Below are 18,130 nucleotides of genomic sequence, written 5' to 3'. Positions count from 1 at the left end.
GATACCAAAACATTAAACTCACAGATATATGCTAGGAAGGAAAATGAAAGGATCTGATGCGCCTATATTGGGGGCAGGGGTGAAGATGTGTTCATTCACTCATTCTTCAAACATTTGAGCCCTTTATTGTGTGGCAAGGCATAATAAAAATCTCGTATAGATCTGCATCAAAATCCACATGAATGGAAAATGGCGAGAGCGGACACGAAAACGGGAGGGGAGACGCAAACGCCCCACAAAATACGGATTTAACAATATCAGGCCAAGCTGGGGAGAGAAGTGAAAAGTAAAATATGGACGGACGGTGGTGACTGGCGCAGAACCCAGCCTGAGCACTGGCCCTCTGGCCTCCGTTGGGGCTTTTGCTATAATCCACGATTCTCTGACAGGGGTCCGGGGTGTAAATAAGGGGAGTGCAACTACTCGAGTGCAAACTACCCGAGCCCGGTGGTCCGCAAGAGACCGAGGCACATCCGCATAAAGAATTTTAGTTGGTCTGTCTTAGTTTCAGGGGTAGAGGAACGCGCGAAGAAATACGGACAACTCCTTCACGGAGACCAAATCAGCCCCCGAGACGCAAATCAATTAATCATCCGCAAGCCCCCTTAAAACCCAAGAGCAAAACCATTTGGCCACGCCCTTCCCCGGGCGGGGCGCTGCGCGTAATACAGACGAGGCCTTTGCTAAAGTCCCGCCTTCTCCCTGGGGCTCCGCCCTAATCTCCGCACGGGCGTGGCACAAATTTTCCCGCCCCTCTAGGGATGCGGCGGATCTGACGTTTGACGTAACTGCGTCGACGCCATTTTAGCCGGTCCCATTCCGCCCTGGGCGTGGCGGCCATTTTGTTTTCCACACGGAGCGGGAGTTGACGGCAGCGGCCGTGGTGAAAGGAAGGAAAGGGCAGGCCGGGTGAGCAGGCGGACCGGCCGACCGGACGACCAGCCAAGAGCCACGAACCAACTTAGCAATCTACCGCTTAACACATCTAACCAACCGCCCACCAAGTTAACCCGAGCCCCTCCACCGTCAACTCAGGTTCGGCCGGCCCCCGGCCCACCTGCCGCAGCCGTGGTGGCAGCCCCGGGAGGAGCACTGGCGTCCGTTTCCTTCGGTACGTGTCTGTGGTGAGGAGGGCAAGAGTTTGGGGGAACCGAGGGGCCCGGCGGACGCGGAACAGGAGCTGGTGGGATGTGGAAGCAAATAGGGAGCTGGAGGCCCCGAAGGGGGCGGAGCCCATGAGAGGGAGGCGGGGGAGACCCCGAACTGGAAAACTCGCGGGATGGATGGAAAAGGTTGGAATTTGATAGGGATGAAAAAGGAACGTTGGCGAGTTGAGCTACGTTGGCGGTCCTGACAAAGGTTTGAGATGAAAGGAGGATTACACGACTTCAAGGAACGTTGGAAAGTAATGGCGATTTTAGGGTTAAATTTTGTGGCGCGCTCTCCGAGAGCGCACTCCCAAGGGAATGCCGGTGTAGGAAATCTTTCCTATTCCCTTCTTACCCCAGGTCGCCAGGCCCTTGCTAATGATTGCGAAATTGGTATACCTGTGTCATCTCTTTAGATCAGTAGTTCTCAGTTTTAGCTGCACGTGAGAAGCAGCGAGGCAGACCTATTTTCCCCTGCTATAAATGGCTCATCCCCAGACCTCACCATCAGAGATTGTGCTTCAAATGGGGTGGGCTCAGGCTTCTGAGTGCTTTTTGTTGTTTTTTTAAAGCTCCTTGCCGCCAAGGTTGAGAAGGACGGCTGTAGATGAAAAACCAGACTCTTAACGACACTTGCTTTGGGTCTGCCCTTTTGGAGGCTTGGGCAGGTATTTTCTGTCCTGCGGCCTTGAAACTTAACCGTGTAGGTGCTCAGTTGTGTCCTACTCTTGGCGACCCCATAGACTGTAGCCGGCCAGGCTCCTCTGTCCATGGAATTTTTCAGGCAAGAATACTGGAGAGGGTTGCCATTTTCCTACTTTAGGAGATTCTCCCGACCCTGGGATAGAACCCGTGTCTCCTGCATTGGCAGGAGAATTCTCTACTACTGTGCCATTTGGGAAGACCCAAGAGTTTATTAGTCTGAAGTAACTACCTTCTGTTTAAATACCTGAAATGAGTTTTGGTGTGATGGTTGAGAATCATCGATACAAGCCTCTTCATTCATTTTTGGGTCTTTGGGTTTTGTTGAAAAGAGATAGTCGTCATTCTGGTTTGCTCATTCTGCCCATTGTCCTTTGTAGATTCTCGGGATTTGAAGATGGCTGCACAGTCTGCGCCGAAAGTTGTGCTAAAAAGCACCACCAAGATGTCTCTAAATGAGCGGTGAGGCAGCCAACAGCAACTTCAGCTCGTTCATAAGAAAACATTACTTAAATTGGCGCTAGGGTCCAATGCACAAAAGTCTGTTTTAAACTAAATACCAACAGAAGGCTACAGACCTCTGTTCTTAGTTGCATCGTATGTGGTACACAAAACAAATTGGGCGGTTGTTTCAAAACACCTTTTCAGTAGATTTTTATATTATGCTATCTGAAATATTTGTCTGGTGGGATGTATTTTGAAAAGACTCCTCACACCCTCCCTTTTCTTCACATATTTTTACGTTGATACAGGGATGGTGCAGCTCGGTAGCATGACCCTGGCTGCAGTAGGCTTGCTGCCCAGTCCAAGGCCAGCAGTGTTGTGTCTGGCCTGTAAGAGGCAGGTAGCAAGCTAAGAATATGTCCAAAGGCCCTTGAATGTCATTCTTGGGCCTTGTAAGAGGCACTTGCTTTGCTCCATTTCACTTTCTTTCCATTCTGCTTTTAGTTTGTTTTTGTTTTCAGTTCTTTTACAGTTGAGTGTTCTCTTTCATCCCATTAAACTTAACAGGAGTAATAGAAGAGTGTCTTCACAAGCTCTTAGATGATTGAACTAACCTTTTCAGAAGTTATCACTTGGAATCGGAAAAAAATCATTTGATACTAAAAAAAGTTACAGTATTTAAAGGCACTTTTTGTCTGAGAGCTTTGTTCATTGAGTGCCTTTGACTAGTGACTTTATTAAGTTGGTATTAGACCACTAAATGATTTACTTATGTTTGTTTGTCTTTTCTGAAGCATATGTACTTCTCTTTATCTCTTAGGGTATGTTACTCTGATTCTCCATATTTGCATATTACTAAGTGACCAAATACATGAGAAAATGTGATATGCTTTTACAGTTTATGTGGATATATCATTTCCATGGGCTTTGAAGGTGCTCTTGTCCTTCCATGTATTTGCCCGTAAAATAGCACCCTCCGGTCTCCTGAGGTTTTGGCTTGCTTTGTCTGTCTTTGAAACTACATCTTCTGTCTCTTGTCATCATATCTGCTTATTGCGTGTTTCTCATGCTTTCCACCTCTAAAAGCAGTTACCTGAGCCCTTGTTATCACTTTTGATTGAATGTGCTACACTTAGCTGCATTTCTGAGTTTCTGATTCTTGCAAGTTTGTGGAAGCAGAGGAGTCTTGAACCCACATCAGCATTGATCTAAGTGTACCACTTTTAAGTTCGTGGGATCTGGAGCTCCTGGTCTAGCAAGCCATGAAAATGCCAATAAATGTTTTGTAATAAAGCTTTTATTTAAACATCCATTTTGTTCGACCTTGAAGCTTTACTAATATGCTGAAGAACAAACAGCCGATGCCAGTGAATATTCGGGCTTCGATGCAGCAACAGCAGCAGCTAGCCAGTGCCAGAAACAGAAGACTGGCCCAGCAGATGGAGAATAGACCCTCTGTCCAGGCAGCATTAAAACTTAAGCAGGTGAGAGAATGAGTCTTAATGCTCCAGAAGCAGCTGATCTCTGTCAGGCAGTCCTCTGAGGCTGTCAGGACATGATGGATAATGATGAGGTGGCTCAGGGCAAAAGCTGAACTTCTCTGGAGGAGAGAGAAGCTCAGAGGATTCCCCTTTGGGCAGGTACCAATAAGTAACTTTTTGTTGTCTTTCTCTTTTAGGGAGTTTGCCATCAATGTGGCCTGTTTCTATGTTATCAATGAGTATTAATCTCTTGTTTTCTGATCCTTTGCCCTTAAGAATAGATCCACTGGCTTTTCCACAGAGAATTTTAGTTTCTGTGTTAGATGATCTTCAAAAGTCCTATAGTCCCCATTAAATTATTTACAATTTAGGAAAATGACTATATTCTTTCTTCCCTAGTACAGGGAATCTGAAAGTCCTCTTAGTCAAAGGTTTTCAGTGCTAAACAGTGGAAAGAGTAGGGTGACCCTCATCTCCACAGCACCTAAAGTCTTGTCAGTAAAATAGAACAGCACTGAGTAATTTAAGAGTTAGTGGGTTCTCTTTCAAATTTCCATTAAGAAATAATCCTATTCAGATCTGAAATAAAACCTGCTCTTTATTATTCATAGACTTTATATGCAAGTCCGGACAGTGGCTGTGGAAGGATATGTCCAAGCTGTGGCTGGGCGTCTGGAGGGCGGTGCCATGCAACTGTAAGGACTTTAACTGGTAGCACTGCATGGCTGTGCATAAAATCAGCAGTTAAATATAACACCCTTCCACCCCCACCCTGAACCATTGGGCTCATTGACCAAAAATAAACAAGGCCTTCTGCTTCAGCTACCTTAAGCCTTGGAGTGGCTGCATTCATCCCTGACTCAGGAAAGCAGTACAAGGCACCACTGTTCTCTAAGAGTAAATATTAAAAATTGCTGAAGACAAGTCTGACATATTCCAAAGGACATTTTAACAAGCTTTAAATACAGTCCGTGCAGAAAGTAGCCTCTAGAGCAGTGGTGTCCCGTAGAACTTTCTGCGATGATGGAAATGCTCTATCTATATCTGTGCTCTCCAATACAGTAGCCACATGACTGTTGAGCACTCAAAATATGACTAGTGTGATTGAGGGGCTTAAATTTTTTATTTATTTATTAACTTTTTTTTACTTGTAATTTAATAGCCACATGTGGCTAGTGGATACCTTAGCCTATAGCAAGCACAGCTCTAGAGTGGAAACTGGATGGTACAGCTGACATACTTCAGCCTCTTGTTAAGTTAGAGAATAGGGTTGGTGGCAAGTCAGGACTGGGAAGGGAGAAGAACTTCTAAGTACTGTATAGTCTCCCCTTAAAGCACAGATCTTGAGAGGATATACTTGGAATGACCAAACACAACAGACATGTAGAATGAAGTCTTGACCTTGTGTCATTCAGAGCCTATCCCTCTGATAAGCAGTTTATAATCTCATGCTAATAATAATAATTCACAGCACATGGTTGCAGTGAAAATCATTTGTAGTAACTTGTGTGTGAAGCCTGAGAATACATAATTTATTTTCATTCATATTGACTTATGGCTTTTTAGGAGAGCAGGTTTGCTAGGGCTTTGGTGTTCACGGCTACACAGTCACCCATTCCTTTGAAGGAATTTAATTGAGATCTCGTTTTCATGGTTTCTCTTTGAGGGACAGATTATTGAAAAATCTCTATGGTCTATCCTTGTTCTCACATGTGACCCTGAGTTTTATGATTATAGCTCAACTCAATTCTAATGCAGGTTTGGCTGGATTTCTATGGAGATATATTTGAGTTATATGTTTATTATAAATTAAAGGTCATTATACTGACTTAATGGAGCTGTTTGCAAAGGAATTATCACTATTTAAGATATGTAAGGAAAGGAGATTTGACTTTTTTGTGTTTATTTACATCTTAAGGTAAAAAGTGGACCGTCTGGAGATAGATACTCAGAGGAAAAATGGACACACTGGCCTCTTTGACTGAGAAATCAAACTTGTTCTTGTGTCACAAGAATTCAAATGAACTTATAATTTAAATTTTGCCCAGAGTGTGATGAACTTCTTTGGTGTTTGAGTAAGCCTTTGAAGAGAGTGGTAGTCCTTGGGCAGGTATGAATCAAGTCATATCATTGTCAACTGGTGGTTCAAAATCCGCAGAATCCACGATCTGAAATGTAGTGTTCTTATTAAAATTTACATTCCAAGTAGTGGTATATGACTTCTATAGTCAAACTAGTGAGATAATTTGTGGTGATGCCAATTTCATGGAACCATACTCAAGCTTCTTAGAAGCTCTGGATCAAAATTCTGCTTTTCTTATACTGTGTTCTGAGGCAAAGGCTTGCTTCTGGTTTGGGATCCTTGACAGCAAGTGCAGGTTTATTTCCCACCACACAGACATCTTGCTTCTTTTTCTCTGCACTTTTAGTTGCTAAATCCCATTGGATTGCTTTTTTGATCTCAATTCCCTAACACCTTTTCTTCCAGAAGAGCTTAAAGCAGCGCCTGGGTAAGAGTAACATCCAGGCACGGTTAGGCCGACCCATAGGGGCCTTGGCCAGGGGAGCAATCGGAGGAAGAGGCCTGCCCATTATCCAGAGAGGCTTGCCCAGAGGAGGACTTCGTGGGGGACGTGCCACAAGAACCCTGCTTAGGGGCGGGATGTCGCTCCGAGGTCAGTGCTGAGTACCTGACAATTGTTCGGGACCCACCCCCTTCCCTTTTCTCTTGGGCTGCTATGGACACATTTGTTTAACATCTTTAAGCCTGAATTTGTATTAATATAATTAATAACTTTTGAAATCACGTATTTTTAATAGTGCTGCATGTCTTTTATCGATACCATTCCTTTTCTGATAATGTGCAATGGTGAGAGGCTATGACCTGCGTAACAACAGGTAATTCATGTCATCTCCATTCCATCTTAAAACACCCTGCTGCTGCTTGAATCAGAGCACATTCAAGTTCTAGAAATAAGTCAAATTAAGAAGTCTATGGGTCTTTTGGCCTATATCTTAACTAATCATTTGTTCCTGGTTCTATTCTAGTGAAACACTGTTAAACCTGGGGGGAAAAAAAAGAGGGCAAGTTGACCCATAGGTCTTAATTATATGTTACATTTTGGGCACTGTTATACTGTTCCCTGTATAGTTCTTGTCCCCTGCAAAAATGTACTGAGAGCAGGAATCATATCATTTATTTTTAAATCTTATCATAATGCTAGGCACCTCTCTGTGATTATTCAGTAGATACTTATTAATGTGTATACTTACTAATTGACTTAACTGCCAACTTCCAAAAATGGATTTGTGGTCAGACTTGTTGCATTGATTGAATAAAGAGCAGCTTAATCTGTTCATACTCAGTGTGCAGCTTGCCCCACCCAACCTAAAAATTAACTGAATTAACTCTCATTTAACCCTCACCGCCTTCCTTTGGTTAGAATCTACTTTGTCTCTCTTGGATTTACCTGCATATACATTGTATGCCTCCTCTCCAAGGTCAAAACCTGCTCCGAGGTGGACGAGCCGTAGCTCCCCGAATGGGCTTAAGAAGAGGTGGTGTTCGAGGTCGTGGAGGTCCTGGGAGAGGGGGCCTAGGGCGTGGAGCTATGGGTCGTGGCGGAATCGGTGGTAGAGGTTAGTCAGCTACCAACTTCAGAGACTAGCTTCCCCTTATTTCTCTCCCTTCAAAACTCAGAGCCACCTTTCTGCACAGCTTCAAGTCATAGGCAGGCTTATTTGTTTGTCTTGTTTGTTTTATGAAACTGGCTTATTTTCTAAATATACATGCTGGTAGTGTGAAAGTCTGTCATGGGTTTTCCACGAATAGTCAGATATGTGTTACAGAACCAGATTATATGCAGTCTTCTTTCAGGCTCTTGCAAATTTAAATTGCATTATTAAAATGACAAGATGGTCAGTTAAGGGTTTATCTTTTTCTGTCCCTACCCCACCACCACACAGCCCACCTCATAGCTCAAAACCCCACTTTGAGTCTAATAATTGAGAAGAGGGGGATGAACAAAAGTAAAGCAGAGTTAAAGAAGATGGTAGACTTGAAGCTAGGTATTGACTCAGTTTGTGTCTATGCAAAACCAGAGATTTTTCCATCAAAGTAGAAAAAGCAAGATGTTATTGTGTCAGTTAATTAACTGACTCTTGTTGATAATCTTACCTCGAGACTTAGTGATACTTGTCTTGTGACCTCATGGCCCAGATTGGAAAAGAATTTTTAATGGTGTTGCTGCTGTTAATAACAAATCTCATGGGAGTTTTCTGGCTTAGAGCTTAGTGGAAAACTCCCAACAACACCTGTCCAGGAAAAAATACATACATTCTTGTAGCCCCTGTGTATATTTGCTTTGGTCCTTTTAAAGTGTGTGGTGGGTCTTCCATAATTTATGACCTTGAAGTAGTCAGGGGATAATAACTGTTGAGAAAGGACATTTGATAACTTGATGGCTTGTTTTCTTCTCTCGCATTATATGTTGCTTGGCTTATTGAGTGAAGTGCAAGCTAGTTTGGGTTTCAGGATGAAATAGCATGTTCAAATTATCTTGACTTGGTTTCTGAGAGAGACATCACAAGGATTTTGTGGGGAGGAGTCTAAAGTAGCTTTTTAGAAAGCTGGGTATGTTTTGTTAAGTGAGTTGAAACCACCTCTCAGATAACCATAATTGTTACAACGTGAATAGAATCAGGAGACAGAAATGGCTGGAACTACTCCAAGTGTTTTTTCCCAACTCCCTTAATTGTTCCTATGTCAGAATAACTCCTCAGTCTCCTGACATAGGATCAGCCAGCTCCTTAGGTTTGATAAATTTGAGGAGAGATGAGCTAATTTTTCTGAAGGATCGCCAATAAAGTTTAATTTTAAAACTGTCTAGCTTCACATCCCTGTTTCTCTGTGCCCTTTTTACTTCCTCCCTATCTTACTAAATGGAGTTATCTATAATTATTTGCATTTTAATTATAAACTTATAGTGAGTCTCAAATTTTTTAGTTTCTCCATTTTGAGAGAGATTAAAAAATTTTTAATTATCAGTTATTTTCCCTTTGATAGAATAAAAAAATTAGCATATAGAAATGAGCATGTAAGAAGGGATTCATTATGTGTGCTTTCCATGTGTTGCTTTCTACCCAGTGTGTTTCCTGTTTTTCCAGATTTCTCCTCTTTGCCCTGCCCTTCAGCCTTTCTCAGCTAGGCCCCGCTGCTCTGAGGGGCATTTACTATAGTACCCATTAAACATACTTGTAACTGTTTTCTTCTTTTTCCTTTGGGCCAGGTCGGGGTATGATAGGTCGGGGAAGAGGGGGCTTTGGCGGCAGAGGCCGAGGCCGTGGACGAGGGAGAGGTGCCCTTGCTCGCCCGGTACTGACCAAGGAGCAGCTGGACAACCAGTTGGATGCGTACATGTCGAAAACAAAAGGACACCTGGATGCTGAGTTGGATGCTTACATGGCTCAGACAGATCCAGAAACCAATGATTGAAGCCTGCCCACCCTCTTGTTCAAGACTCTTGTTCAAGTCACACATCTGTAAATAACCTTAAGATAACAGATGAGAAGAAAGCTGAAGGATACTGAAAGGACCTATCATAATAGGCTGTGGACTGACTTGCCACAAGTTTGTGTGTTTAGTGTGTTCCTTTTACTTTTTGATACTATGTTGTATGAAACCCTTTTTTTCCCCTCTGAGTGGGGTTTTGGTTTGTTATTTGGTGGGGAGGGGTTTCCTTCACCCAGACTTTTCTTTGAACATGAATGTGTTGGCCTTGTGGCTAGTACACCTTCTTCCCCCATCTGCCTCCACTCATCTGTCACATGCTTTGACAGTCTCAACATTTCCTCTGCTCATTTTGGTGCCCCATGAAAAAGTCCCAGAAAGCCCACCAGTGTTCACCTTAATGTCTAAGTTTCTGAGGTAGAATTCTGTTTTACGTCATTTTTAATAGCCTCTTTAAAATGTTCGGAAAATCTGGAGCTCATAAATGCATTCTGCCACATTGATATTTTAGTAAATTGGGAACATTGACATAGCTACAGGGCCACTTAACACGTTACATGTGCTAGCAGTTCTGATTTAATTAAAGTTATTACCGTGTACATTTGTACCACATAACCATCGTGCTGAGTTGGATATGTGCACTTTCTACCCTGGAATGAGATAAACTTTTCCTCTTGGTTTTGCATCCTGCTCTAAGGGATGTTTTTGGGTTGGCTTAACATCCTACAAAAGAGGAGAAAGCCTTTTGGTTTGGCTGAAGGGAAAGGGCTGAAAATTGATGACCGATACCTGGTGGAAGAGGTCAGAAGATAACCTTGCTAAAGTGCTGTTTGTTTACCCCAGACCAATCTTGGGCTTCTCCATTCGTTGACTTTGTTGACCCTCTTCTTACTCCCTATGAAGGTTTAAGTTCAGCCATAGTCTGTCAGCTCTTCAGTTTCAGTAGAATCTTTTGTTTCTGGTTCATCATAACAAGAAATTGTTCTCTCAAATCAGCCAGGACTTTCTCTTTATTTGTTGGGCTCTTTGAAATGCTATGGCCACTATAACAATATTTCAGTATACCCCTGTAGAGTTGTGAGTCTTTCATAGTTGTACTAAAATTCAGGGTGGGGAGGGTGTGAGTTTGGGGCAGAAAGTGAACAATTTCTCCTCTTTTGAATAATCCCCAAGGCAAGATTAACCATATGAAGTAAAGTACTAACTCATTTGGTGCATAGAAAGCTCAAAGGCATTAAAGTCTCAAAAGGCAGTATCTGGTACTCCAGAACTGGTTTCCCTTTTCCCCAGTGCTGTTTAAGGGAAAAGAAGAACCTAACCACCTCCAACCAAACCAGTTACCTTTGAGCTACTTAGTACCCTAAGCTGTTGGGGAGGTTGTGTGTCCTTGCAGACTGGGAAGGAAATTTTGTTTGGGAAGTCCTGAATTTGAATCCTTTCTATATGACCTTGCCTATTTAACCTCTAGGTGGGGAAGCAAGTAGTCTAGTGGTAGAAAGGGAGAGTTTTTAAAGACCACATGGGGTTGGGAGAGAGTCATGTTGACATAACCAACCTGACCCAGTGTTACAACTAAATGGAACGTGGGACTAAAGATATTTAGCCCAGACAAATGTTAATAACCTTAAATTGGAAAGAGTAAAAAAGATGTTTGTGTGGGCAAGGCTAATCTTAAAGATAGCTCATTAGAACTCTGACTCCCCCAAGACTGTTTTGTTGCAGAGGTACTGATTGGCAGTGGGCAGGCTACCCCTTGAGATCTTCACATTCAGGGCTTCCTGGACATGTTTGGGAGGAGGAGGGAGCTGCAGGGTGAGTGGGTTCCTTTACCCTCTTCAGCCACGCAGTTTGGTATGACCCAATCTCTCAGATCCCTCACCACTGTCCTTCCCAAATACTTTGAACTTAGCAGAAGATGACTAACAGGTATGTGTTCTTCAGGATATTTTTAAGTGTGTATCTTGGGTGCCGTCCTCTGTGAGCCACTGAGATCTTCTGTAAGAAAAGGGGTGAAAGAGGCACAGAGGCATCCCGGGGGTGAAGGGCTGCTTTGTGGGTCCCAGTGAAGCTGGGCAGTGAGGTGACCACTGGATCTTAAGCCCCCTTCCCTCTCTTCCTCTATATCCCTCTGACCACCACCACCCCATTTTTTCTCTTACCCCTTGAAAGAATTTCCAGTGTGAGCAAAGGAACTTCCCCACCAGTCATGGGCCCTGCAGTCCCACCTGTTGCTCTCTGCAGTTCCAAATCTCCTTGAGACTTAGTCCCACTTCTGCCAGACTCAGTCTTTAATGAGTGCCCAGGTGGAGTGGAGTGTGATAAAGAGTCAGCCTAGCTCCCGGGTCAGCCTTTTACTCATTCATCCACCATCTGCCAAGGACTTACAGACACAAACACATCATTTGTCAGGCATTGGGAGTACAGAGAAGAGATTGATGATGGATCATTAAAGTCAAGGGAAAGTTTTACAGAGAAGGGGGAAGAATATTTGAAGGAGAGAACAATACGAAAAGGTACAGAGGTCTCAGATGTATGCCGCGGAAAGCATTCAGCAGTCCTTCATATTAGGATGGGAGACACAACTGACCAGATTGAGTAGCTTGGAGCCTAATTGTCTTGCTGAATACCTTTGGCTTTATGATTTGGGTGATGGGGAGTCATTGAGTTTAAGCAGGAGAGTGCCATGGGGTGATTTACACAGAATGGTGGAACAGGAAAATGGGCTAAAGGGAGGAAGACCATGAAGTCTAGGGAACTGATGGGTTAGTCAGAAAAAAAAAGCTGGCCTGAAGCTGGACCAGCCACGTCCTCAGCAGTTATCTCGCCATCTGATGTCTGGGATTCCTGTCACATGAGAGAGGAGTCAGGGGTGACCTGAGCTACCACAGAGGGTAGGAATGAGACGTAACTCGTCTCCCTGGCCTGCTCTTGCTCTGTCTCCCTAGCGCCCTCATGTGGTGACACCATGCCTGATGTAAAGCCAGTGGAAGCGCTGCTGCCCAACCCAAGCTTCACCACAGGTACCCACTCCCCTTGGCCTCATACCCTGGAAAGAACTAAGCATTCAGGCAAGAGGGGCTAGCAGAGGACAGGGCTCCAGCCCCCATAAGCCCAAGTGGCAGCCCCTTTCTCCTGTCCCCAGGTCCCCTGGAGCCTTATCAGGTGTACTGAAGTAGGGACCTGTGGGGCTCCCAGGCATGGAGGCATTTCTGTCCATTCCACAGGCAAGACTCCATGACCTCCCTTGCGTTCCAAAGGGCATATTCGAACAGTTAACGAAGGGAGGAACAGCCAAGAAATCACCTGAGTCGTAATTAAAGTTGAGGGGAGAGGGGCTTTCCAGGTGGCTCAGTGGTAAAGGATCCACCTGCCAAGGCAGGAGACACGAGTTCAATCCCTGGGTCAGGAAGACCTGGAGGAGGACATGGCAACCCACTCCAGTATTCTTGCTGGAATAATCCAATGGCTAGAAAGAGCCTAGCAGGCTATAGTCCATGGGGTCACAAAAAGAGACTGAGCCCGACTGAGCGCGCACAAGATTAAAGGGACCAGAAAAACTCAAGATTAGACGACCACCTGAGAGTACAAGCCCTACACACACTCTAATATTGTCAGAGGCCCTACCTTTGAACCAGTTATTAAACCCCTCATCAAGGTCTCTCAAGGGGAGACACAGAAGCCCACTGGCCACTTTACCTGGCAAAGCAATAAAGCTATCCTTTTCTGCTTCACCCAAAACACTGGGATTTGATTCACTGGCACCAGTGTAGAGGGAGGCCGAGCTTTTGGCAGCAATACTCACCCATCAGCAGTGAATAGCACCCAGACCAGCTCTGTAAGTGGGGCAGGCCTGGTGGGCGACTCCTAGAAGGGGACAAGGGGCCCAGAGAGGCTGGGACCTGGGAGGAGAGCTTGTCTGGCCTGGCCTGGCCTCTGTGTCCCCTCTCCTGTCCACCCTACTTGTAACCCCAGGCCTCCCACTACCTCTCCCACTGATTCTCCAGGCAATGTGAAGAAGGCCAAGGGCACCCAATCTTCCAGATCCCTGGGGACCTTTAAGAACTCACCTCTTGCTCCCTCTCCTTCCCCCCCAAACACTCACCTATAGACACAGGTGTCACAGTAGGGGCATATCATCTCCTTTCTAATCCTGGACCTTCTCCAGGCAACACCTCCAGCCTCTTAATTAGGAAATCTCCATATCTCTAAACTCATGTTCTGTTTCTAACTTTTAGCTGGTAGCGCCAAGGGGAGAGGTGTTCCAGGGGCTGCTGGATGCCCTACACTCTTGCCTAAAAGGGCTTTCTGACCTCACCACACCCATTTTAGTGACTCACCCAGGCAGGATGATCCCCCGCATCCCCCGCCAAGGGTAGAGTCTGAGACCCAGGATGGTTCTGGGACTTGTGATAGTGGCAGCAATCTACCACCAACCACCAGACAGGGCCTCTTACTGTGTGAGCAGACCAGTAGACCTGGGGTATCTATGGCACCAGGAAACCTCTTTAAAGGATTCTCTTGATTCCCCATTTAGTCTTGGTTTGATTTCTTTACCTTTTAGTGTAAGGTGATTATCAGTTTAAGATTTAAAAACATCTATGTGTTACCAAGTCCAAACTCACTCTGCTCGCCACACAACAAGCCAACAAATCCAAGAGACAAGGTGTTGAGGCAAGGAGTATTACTTCAATCAGAAAGTTGGCCGACCAAGAAAATGGTAGATTAATGTCTCAAAATGATCATCTTGTCAGGGTCTGGATGCCAGGCTTTTACAGAACCAAAGATGGAAGTTGTGAGGAGCTAAAGTCAAAAGGCAGAATAGAGAGGGAGAGGCACTGAGGAAGTAAAGTAAGACAGGTCTTCAGTCTTGCAAAGCATCTCCCAGAAGGGCCAGGCTTTGGAAGGGGTGTGTTAATCTCTTCTTTTTTTAGCCATTCACAGGTGAGCAGGGTCAGATTATCTCTCTATGAGCTGAACAAAGGCACTTTTAACAGGCAGAGGAGCAGGATCCTCTGAGGCATGACCCTGTGTATGACTATAATGACAACAGAAACAAAAAGCAAGTCAAAGAAATAGTTGCAACATGGAGTCAGAATTGATCCTTTGAAACAGGTGGTATGGTAGGGGGTGCTGCAGAGAGAAAGCCAATTCTGACTCCAAGTTGGGAAGTGCTTCTTTGACTTCCTTTCCATTGCTTTTGTTGTCACAATCATACGTAATAGCTTGCCTCAAAGGACCCTGCCCTTCTGCCTGACTGTACTAAAGGGCCTTTGTTTGGCTCCTAGAGACATAATTTGACCTTCAGTTCAGTCGCTCAGTCCTGTCCAACTCTGCGACCCCAAGGACTGCAGCATGCCAGGCCTCCCTTGTCCATCACCAACTCCCGGAGCTTGCTCAAACTCATGTCCATTGAATCAGTGATACCATCCAAACATCTCTTCCTCTGTCATCCCCTTCTCCTGCCTTCAATCTTATCCCAGCATCAAGGTCTTTTCCAATGAGTCAGTTCTTCACAACAGGTGGTCAAAGTATTGGAGTTTCAGCTTCAGCATCAGTCCTTCCAATGAATATTCAGGACTGATTTCCTTTAGGATTGACTGGTTGGATCTACTTGCTGTCCAATGGACTCTCAAGTATAGTCCAAATCTCACATCCATACATGACTACTGGAAAAACCATAGCTTTGACTAGATGGACCTTTGTCAGCAAAGTGATGTCTCTGCTTTTTAATAGGCTGTCTAGGTAGGTCACAGCTTTTCTTCCAAGGAGCCAGTGTCTTTTAATTTCATGGCTGCAGTTACCATCTGCAGTGATTTTGGAGCCTAAGAAAATAAAGTCTCTCACTGTTTCTATTTTTTCCACAACTATTAGCCATGAACCAGAGGCCATGATCTTCGTTTTTTAAATATTGAGTTTTAAGCCAACTTTTTCACTCTCCTCTTTCACTTTCATCAAGAGGTTCTTTAGTTCTTCTTCAATTTCTGCCATAAGGGTGGTGTCATCTTCATATCTGAAATGAAGTGAAGTGAAGTTGCTCAGTTGTGTCCAAATCTTTGCAACCCCATGGACTGTAGCCTACAAGGCTCCTCAGCCCATGGGATTTTCCAGGCAAGAATACTGGAGTGGGTTGCCATTTCCTTCTCCAGGGGATGTTCCCGACGCAGGGATCGAACCCGGGTCTCCAGCATTGTAGGCAGATGCTTTACCATCTGAGCTACCAGGGAAGCCCCCTGCATATCTGAGGTTATTGATATTTTTCCAAGCAACCTTGATTCCAGCTTGTGCTTCATCCAGCCCGGCATTTCACATGATGTACTCTGCATATAAGTTAAATAAACAGGGTGAGAGTATATAGCCTTGATGTACTTCTTTCCCGATTTGGAGATTGAGTTTTGTTAATGAAGTGGTTTGGACTGGACAGGGAAGCCAGACGTGCTGCAGTCCATGAGGTAGAAAAGAGCCAGATACAACTGAGCGACTGAACAACAACAACGAAAGGATAGTGATTGGTTGCCAGGAGAACCAGCCTGGTAATTAGAGGGATGGAACTTTCAGTCCCACTCCCCAACCTCCATGGAGGGGAAAAGGGCTGGAGGTTGCCTATTCATCACCAAAGGGCGATGATTCATGTGTATGTACTGAAAATTTCCTAAAAACCAGAAGCGCTCTTGGTTCTAAGAGTTTACAGCTGATGAGCACATGGAGATTTGGGGAGAATGTCATGCCTGAAGAGGGCATGGAAGCGTCACACTCTTTCCAACAAAATACGCTTGAGTTCTTCGACAGGAACTAAGGCCCCCACCCAAGTGGAGAATGGGGACTTCAGGCTGAGCACAAGATTCTAGGAACACCGCACTATCACCACCAAGCGATTAGAAGAAAGTCTGCACACAGCAGAATGTAGACTCCGAACACCTCCCCAAATGATTCTCCCTTTAAAAACCTTCATGGTCAAACCAGAATCCTCAGAGTTAGTTTTTGGATGCGAGTTCACCATCTCCCCATGCTGCCAGCCACCAAAATAAAGCAAGCCTTCCGTTCCTACCATCATTTGTCTCCAATATTGGCTTTTGAGTGGCAAGCAGCCAAACCTGAGTTCCGCCAGGAGGGGGTCGTGGGAATCTCTTAGAGCCAGTCTGTCAAAAGTACAGGTAAACCTGAGCTAGCCTAGAGGCTGGTGTCTAAAGTGGAAAGATTTGGGTGGGGGTTGCTGGTGGCAGTTATAGGACAGCCCTTAACCTGCTGTGGACCAAGAATGCCCTGCCTTTTCAGTAAGCAAGTGATGGTGAGGCTAGCCATCAAGCATCTCTCAGCCACTTCAGCTGCCCCAAGGATGCACTGTGAGGGGATTCGGGATGGAGAAAAACAGGATATCTGCCCTATCCTTTGATAACTAAGGAGCATGGGAGTAGTTTCCACCTTTTTTTTGTTTTTTGACTGCCCTCCTGCCCTGTGGTATCTTAGTTCCCCACCAGGAATGGAACCCACGCTCCCCGCAGTGGAAGTGCAGAGTCTTAGCCACTAGACTGCTGGAAAGTCCCTCAAAGGAATTATTTCAATAAGCCCAGACTCTTGCTTCTTCCCATACACAGAAAAGTGCTAGGGCTTCCCTGGTGGCTCAGTAGTAAAGAATCCGCCTGCCAATGCAGGAGACACAGGTTCGATCCCTGGTCCAAGAAGATCCCACCTGCTGCAGGGCAACTAAGCCCGTGCAGATGACAGCTACTGAGCCTGTGCTCTGGAGCCCATGCTTGTGCTCAGTCACCACTCATGTGTGATTCTTTGCATCCCTCTGGGTTGTATTCTGCCAGGCTCCTCGCTCCATGGGATTCTCCAGGCAAGAATACTGGAATGGGTTGCCATGCCCTCCTCCTGGGAATCTTCCCTGACCCAGGGATTGAACCCAAGCCTACTGCATTGCAGGCGGATTCCTTACCTACTGAACCACCTGGGAAGGTAACTGACCACCCACCCAACAACTGGATTGATTTTTAAAACTAGCATACCACAATGCCTATGATAGAAAAACATTTGATTTACATGCAGGTGTCCTGGGTTCTATAGCCCAGGTTCCACAGCTACTGAAGCCTGAGCCTGCCAGAAGAGGACACTGTACTGAACAAAAAAACAAGACCCTGCCTGTAGGATCTGCTCCTGACATACCCCTCCCCCTAGTTCCTCTGCCTGCCTCTTCCTTGTAAAAGTTGTAGTCTCCCAGGCCTCCTCTGGGTCACAAAATCCTGGCTCAAGAATTGAGTGAAGGAATTTCCTGGCAGGCAATTCCTTAGGACTCTGTGCTTTTAATGACAAGGGCACAAGTTCAATCCCTGGTGAGGGAACTAAGATCTTGCAATCCATGTAGCATGGCCAAAGTAAATAAATAAACAGTACAACAACTCTAAACATTAAAAAAAAAAAAAAAGAGTGAAAAGATGTGAACATGTAGGGACAAAATACGGGAGCTGGGCCAGGAGAGCTGGTAAGAATTTAAACAGTAAATCAGCCATATGGTAATCACAGAATCTTAAGTTTCCCCCTAAAATGCCTAGATAAAAGTATCTGATGGAAATTTCCTGAGCTGTTTTACAGATGCCAAAATTCCCACCAAATGGAAAAAATTAATTACTTGATGACTATGAGACTGTAGTCGCCAGACCAACTAGACCATGATGACTTGATATGTTAACCCCTGAGACACTACCCTATTACCTTATGATCAACCAGTCAGAGAACTGTGCACAACCTGCAACTCCCCTCACTCACTTTCTCCTTAAAAACTCTTCCCTGAGACCCTTTGGGGAGTTCAGGTCTTTTGAGAATGACATGAGTTTGAGTGAACTCCGGGA

The 18,130-nt window shown here is 45.0% G+C and overlaps 1 protein-coding gene across 5 annotated transcripts; it reads left to right on the top strand.

The window, feature by feature from the left end:
• Window positions 1-818: 818 nt before the first annotated feature.
• CHTOP (chromatin target of PRMT1) lies at window positions 819-9,899 on the top strand. 5 transcript variants are annotated; one of them, XM_061120772.1, is made up of 6 exons: window positions 823-1,111; window positions 2,231-2,312; window positions 3,625-3,778; window positions 6,267-6,450; window positions 7,277-7,414; window positions 9,064-9,899. In XM_061120772.1, exons 2-6 carry the CDS (start codon window positions 2,248-2,250, stop codon window positions 9,267-9,269), a joined length of 747 nt encoding a protein of 248 aa, XP_060976755.1. In that variant the 5' UTR covers window positions 823-1,111; window positions 2,231-2,247; the 3' UTR covers window positions 9,270-9,899. The 5 variants fall into 5 exon arrangements, with proteins under 5 accessions (XP_060976758.1, XP_060976757.1, XP_060976756.1 ...); XM_061120771.1 differs by having other exon boundaries at window positions 824-1,111; window positions 6,264-6,450; XM_061120774.1 differs by lacking the exon at window positions 7,277-7,414 and having other exon boundaries at window positions 821-1,111.
• The last annotated feature ends 8,231 nt before the right edge of the window (window positions 9,900-18,130 follow it).

The sequence above is a fragment of the Dama dama genome, chromosome 20, assembly GCF_033118175.1.
Source record: "Dama dama isolate Ldn47 chromosome 20, ASM3311817v1, whole genome shotgun sequence".
NCBI classification, from domain to species: domain Eukaryota; kingdom Metazoa; phylum Chordata; class Mammalia; order Artiodactyla; family Cervidae; genus Dama; species Dama dama.
This window is presented reverse-complemented; position numbering and strand designations above follow the sequence as displayed.

What these genes read in the sequence shown, in the direction of transcription:
- CHTOP (XM_061120771.1), top strand. Translation starts at nt 2,248, where the DNA reads ATGGCTGCACAGTCTGCGCCGAAAGTTGTGCTAAAAAGCACCACCAAG. An exon ending in CAGCATTAAAACTTAAGCAG is followed by an intron (nt 3,779 to 6,263) that starts GTGAGAGAATGA and finishes CTTTTCTTCCAG; the next exon opens with AAGAGCTTAAAGCAGCGCCT. An exon ending in TGGCGGAATCGGTGGTAGAG is followed by an intron (nt 7,415 to 9,063) that starts GTTAGTCAGCTA and finishes CCTTTGGGCCAG; the next exon opens with GTCGGGGTATGATAGGTCGG.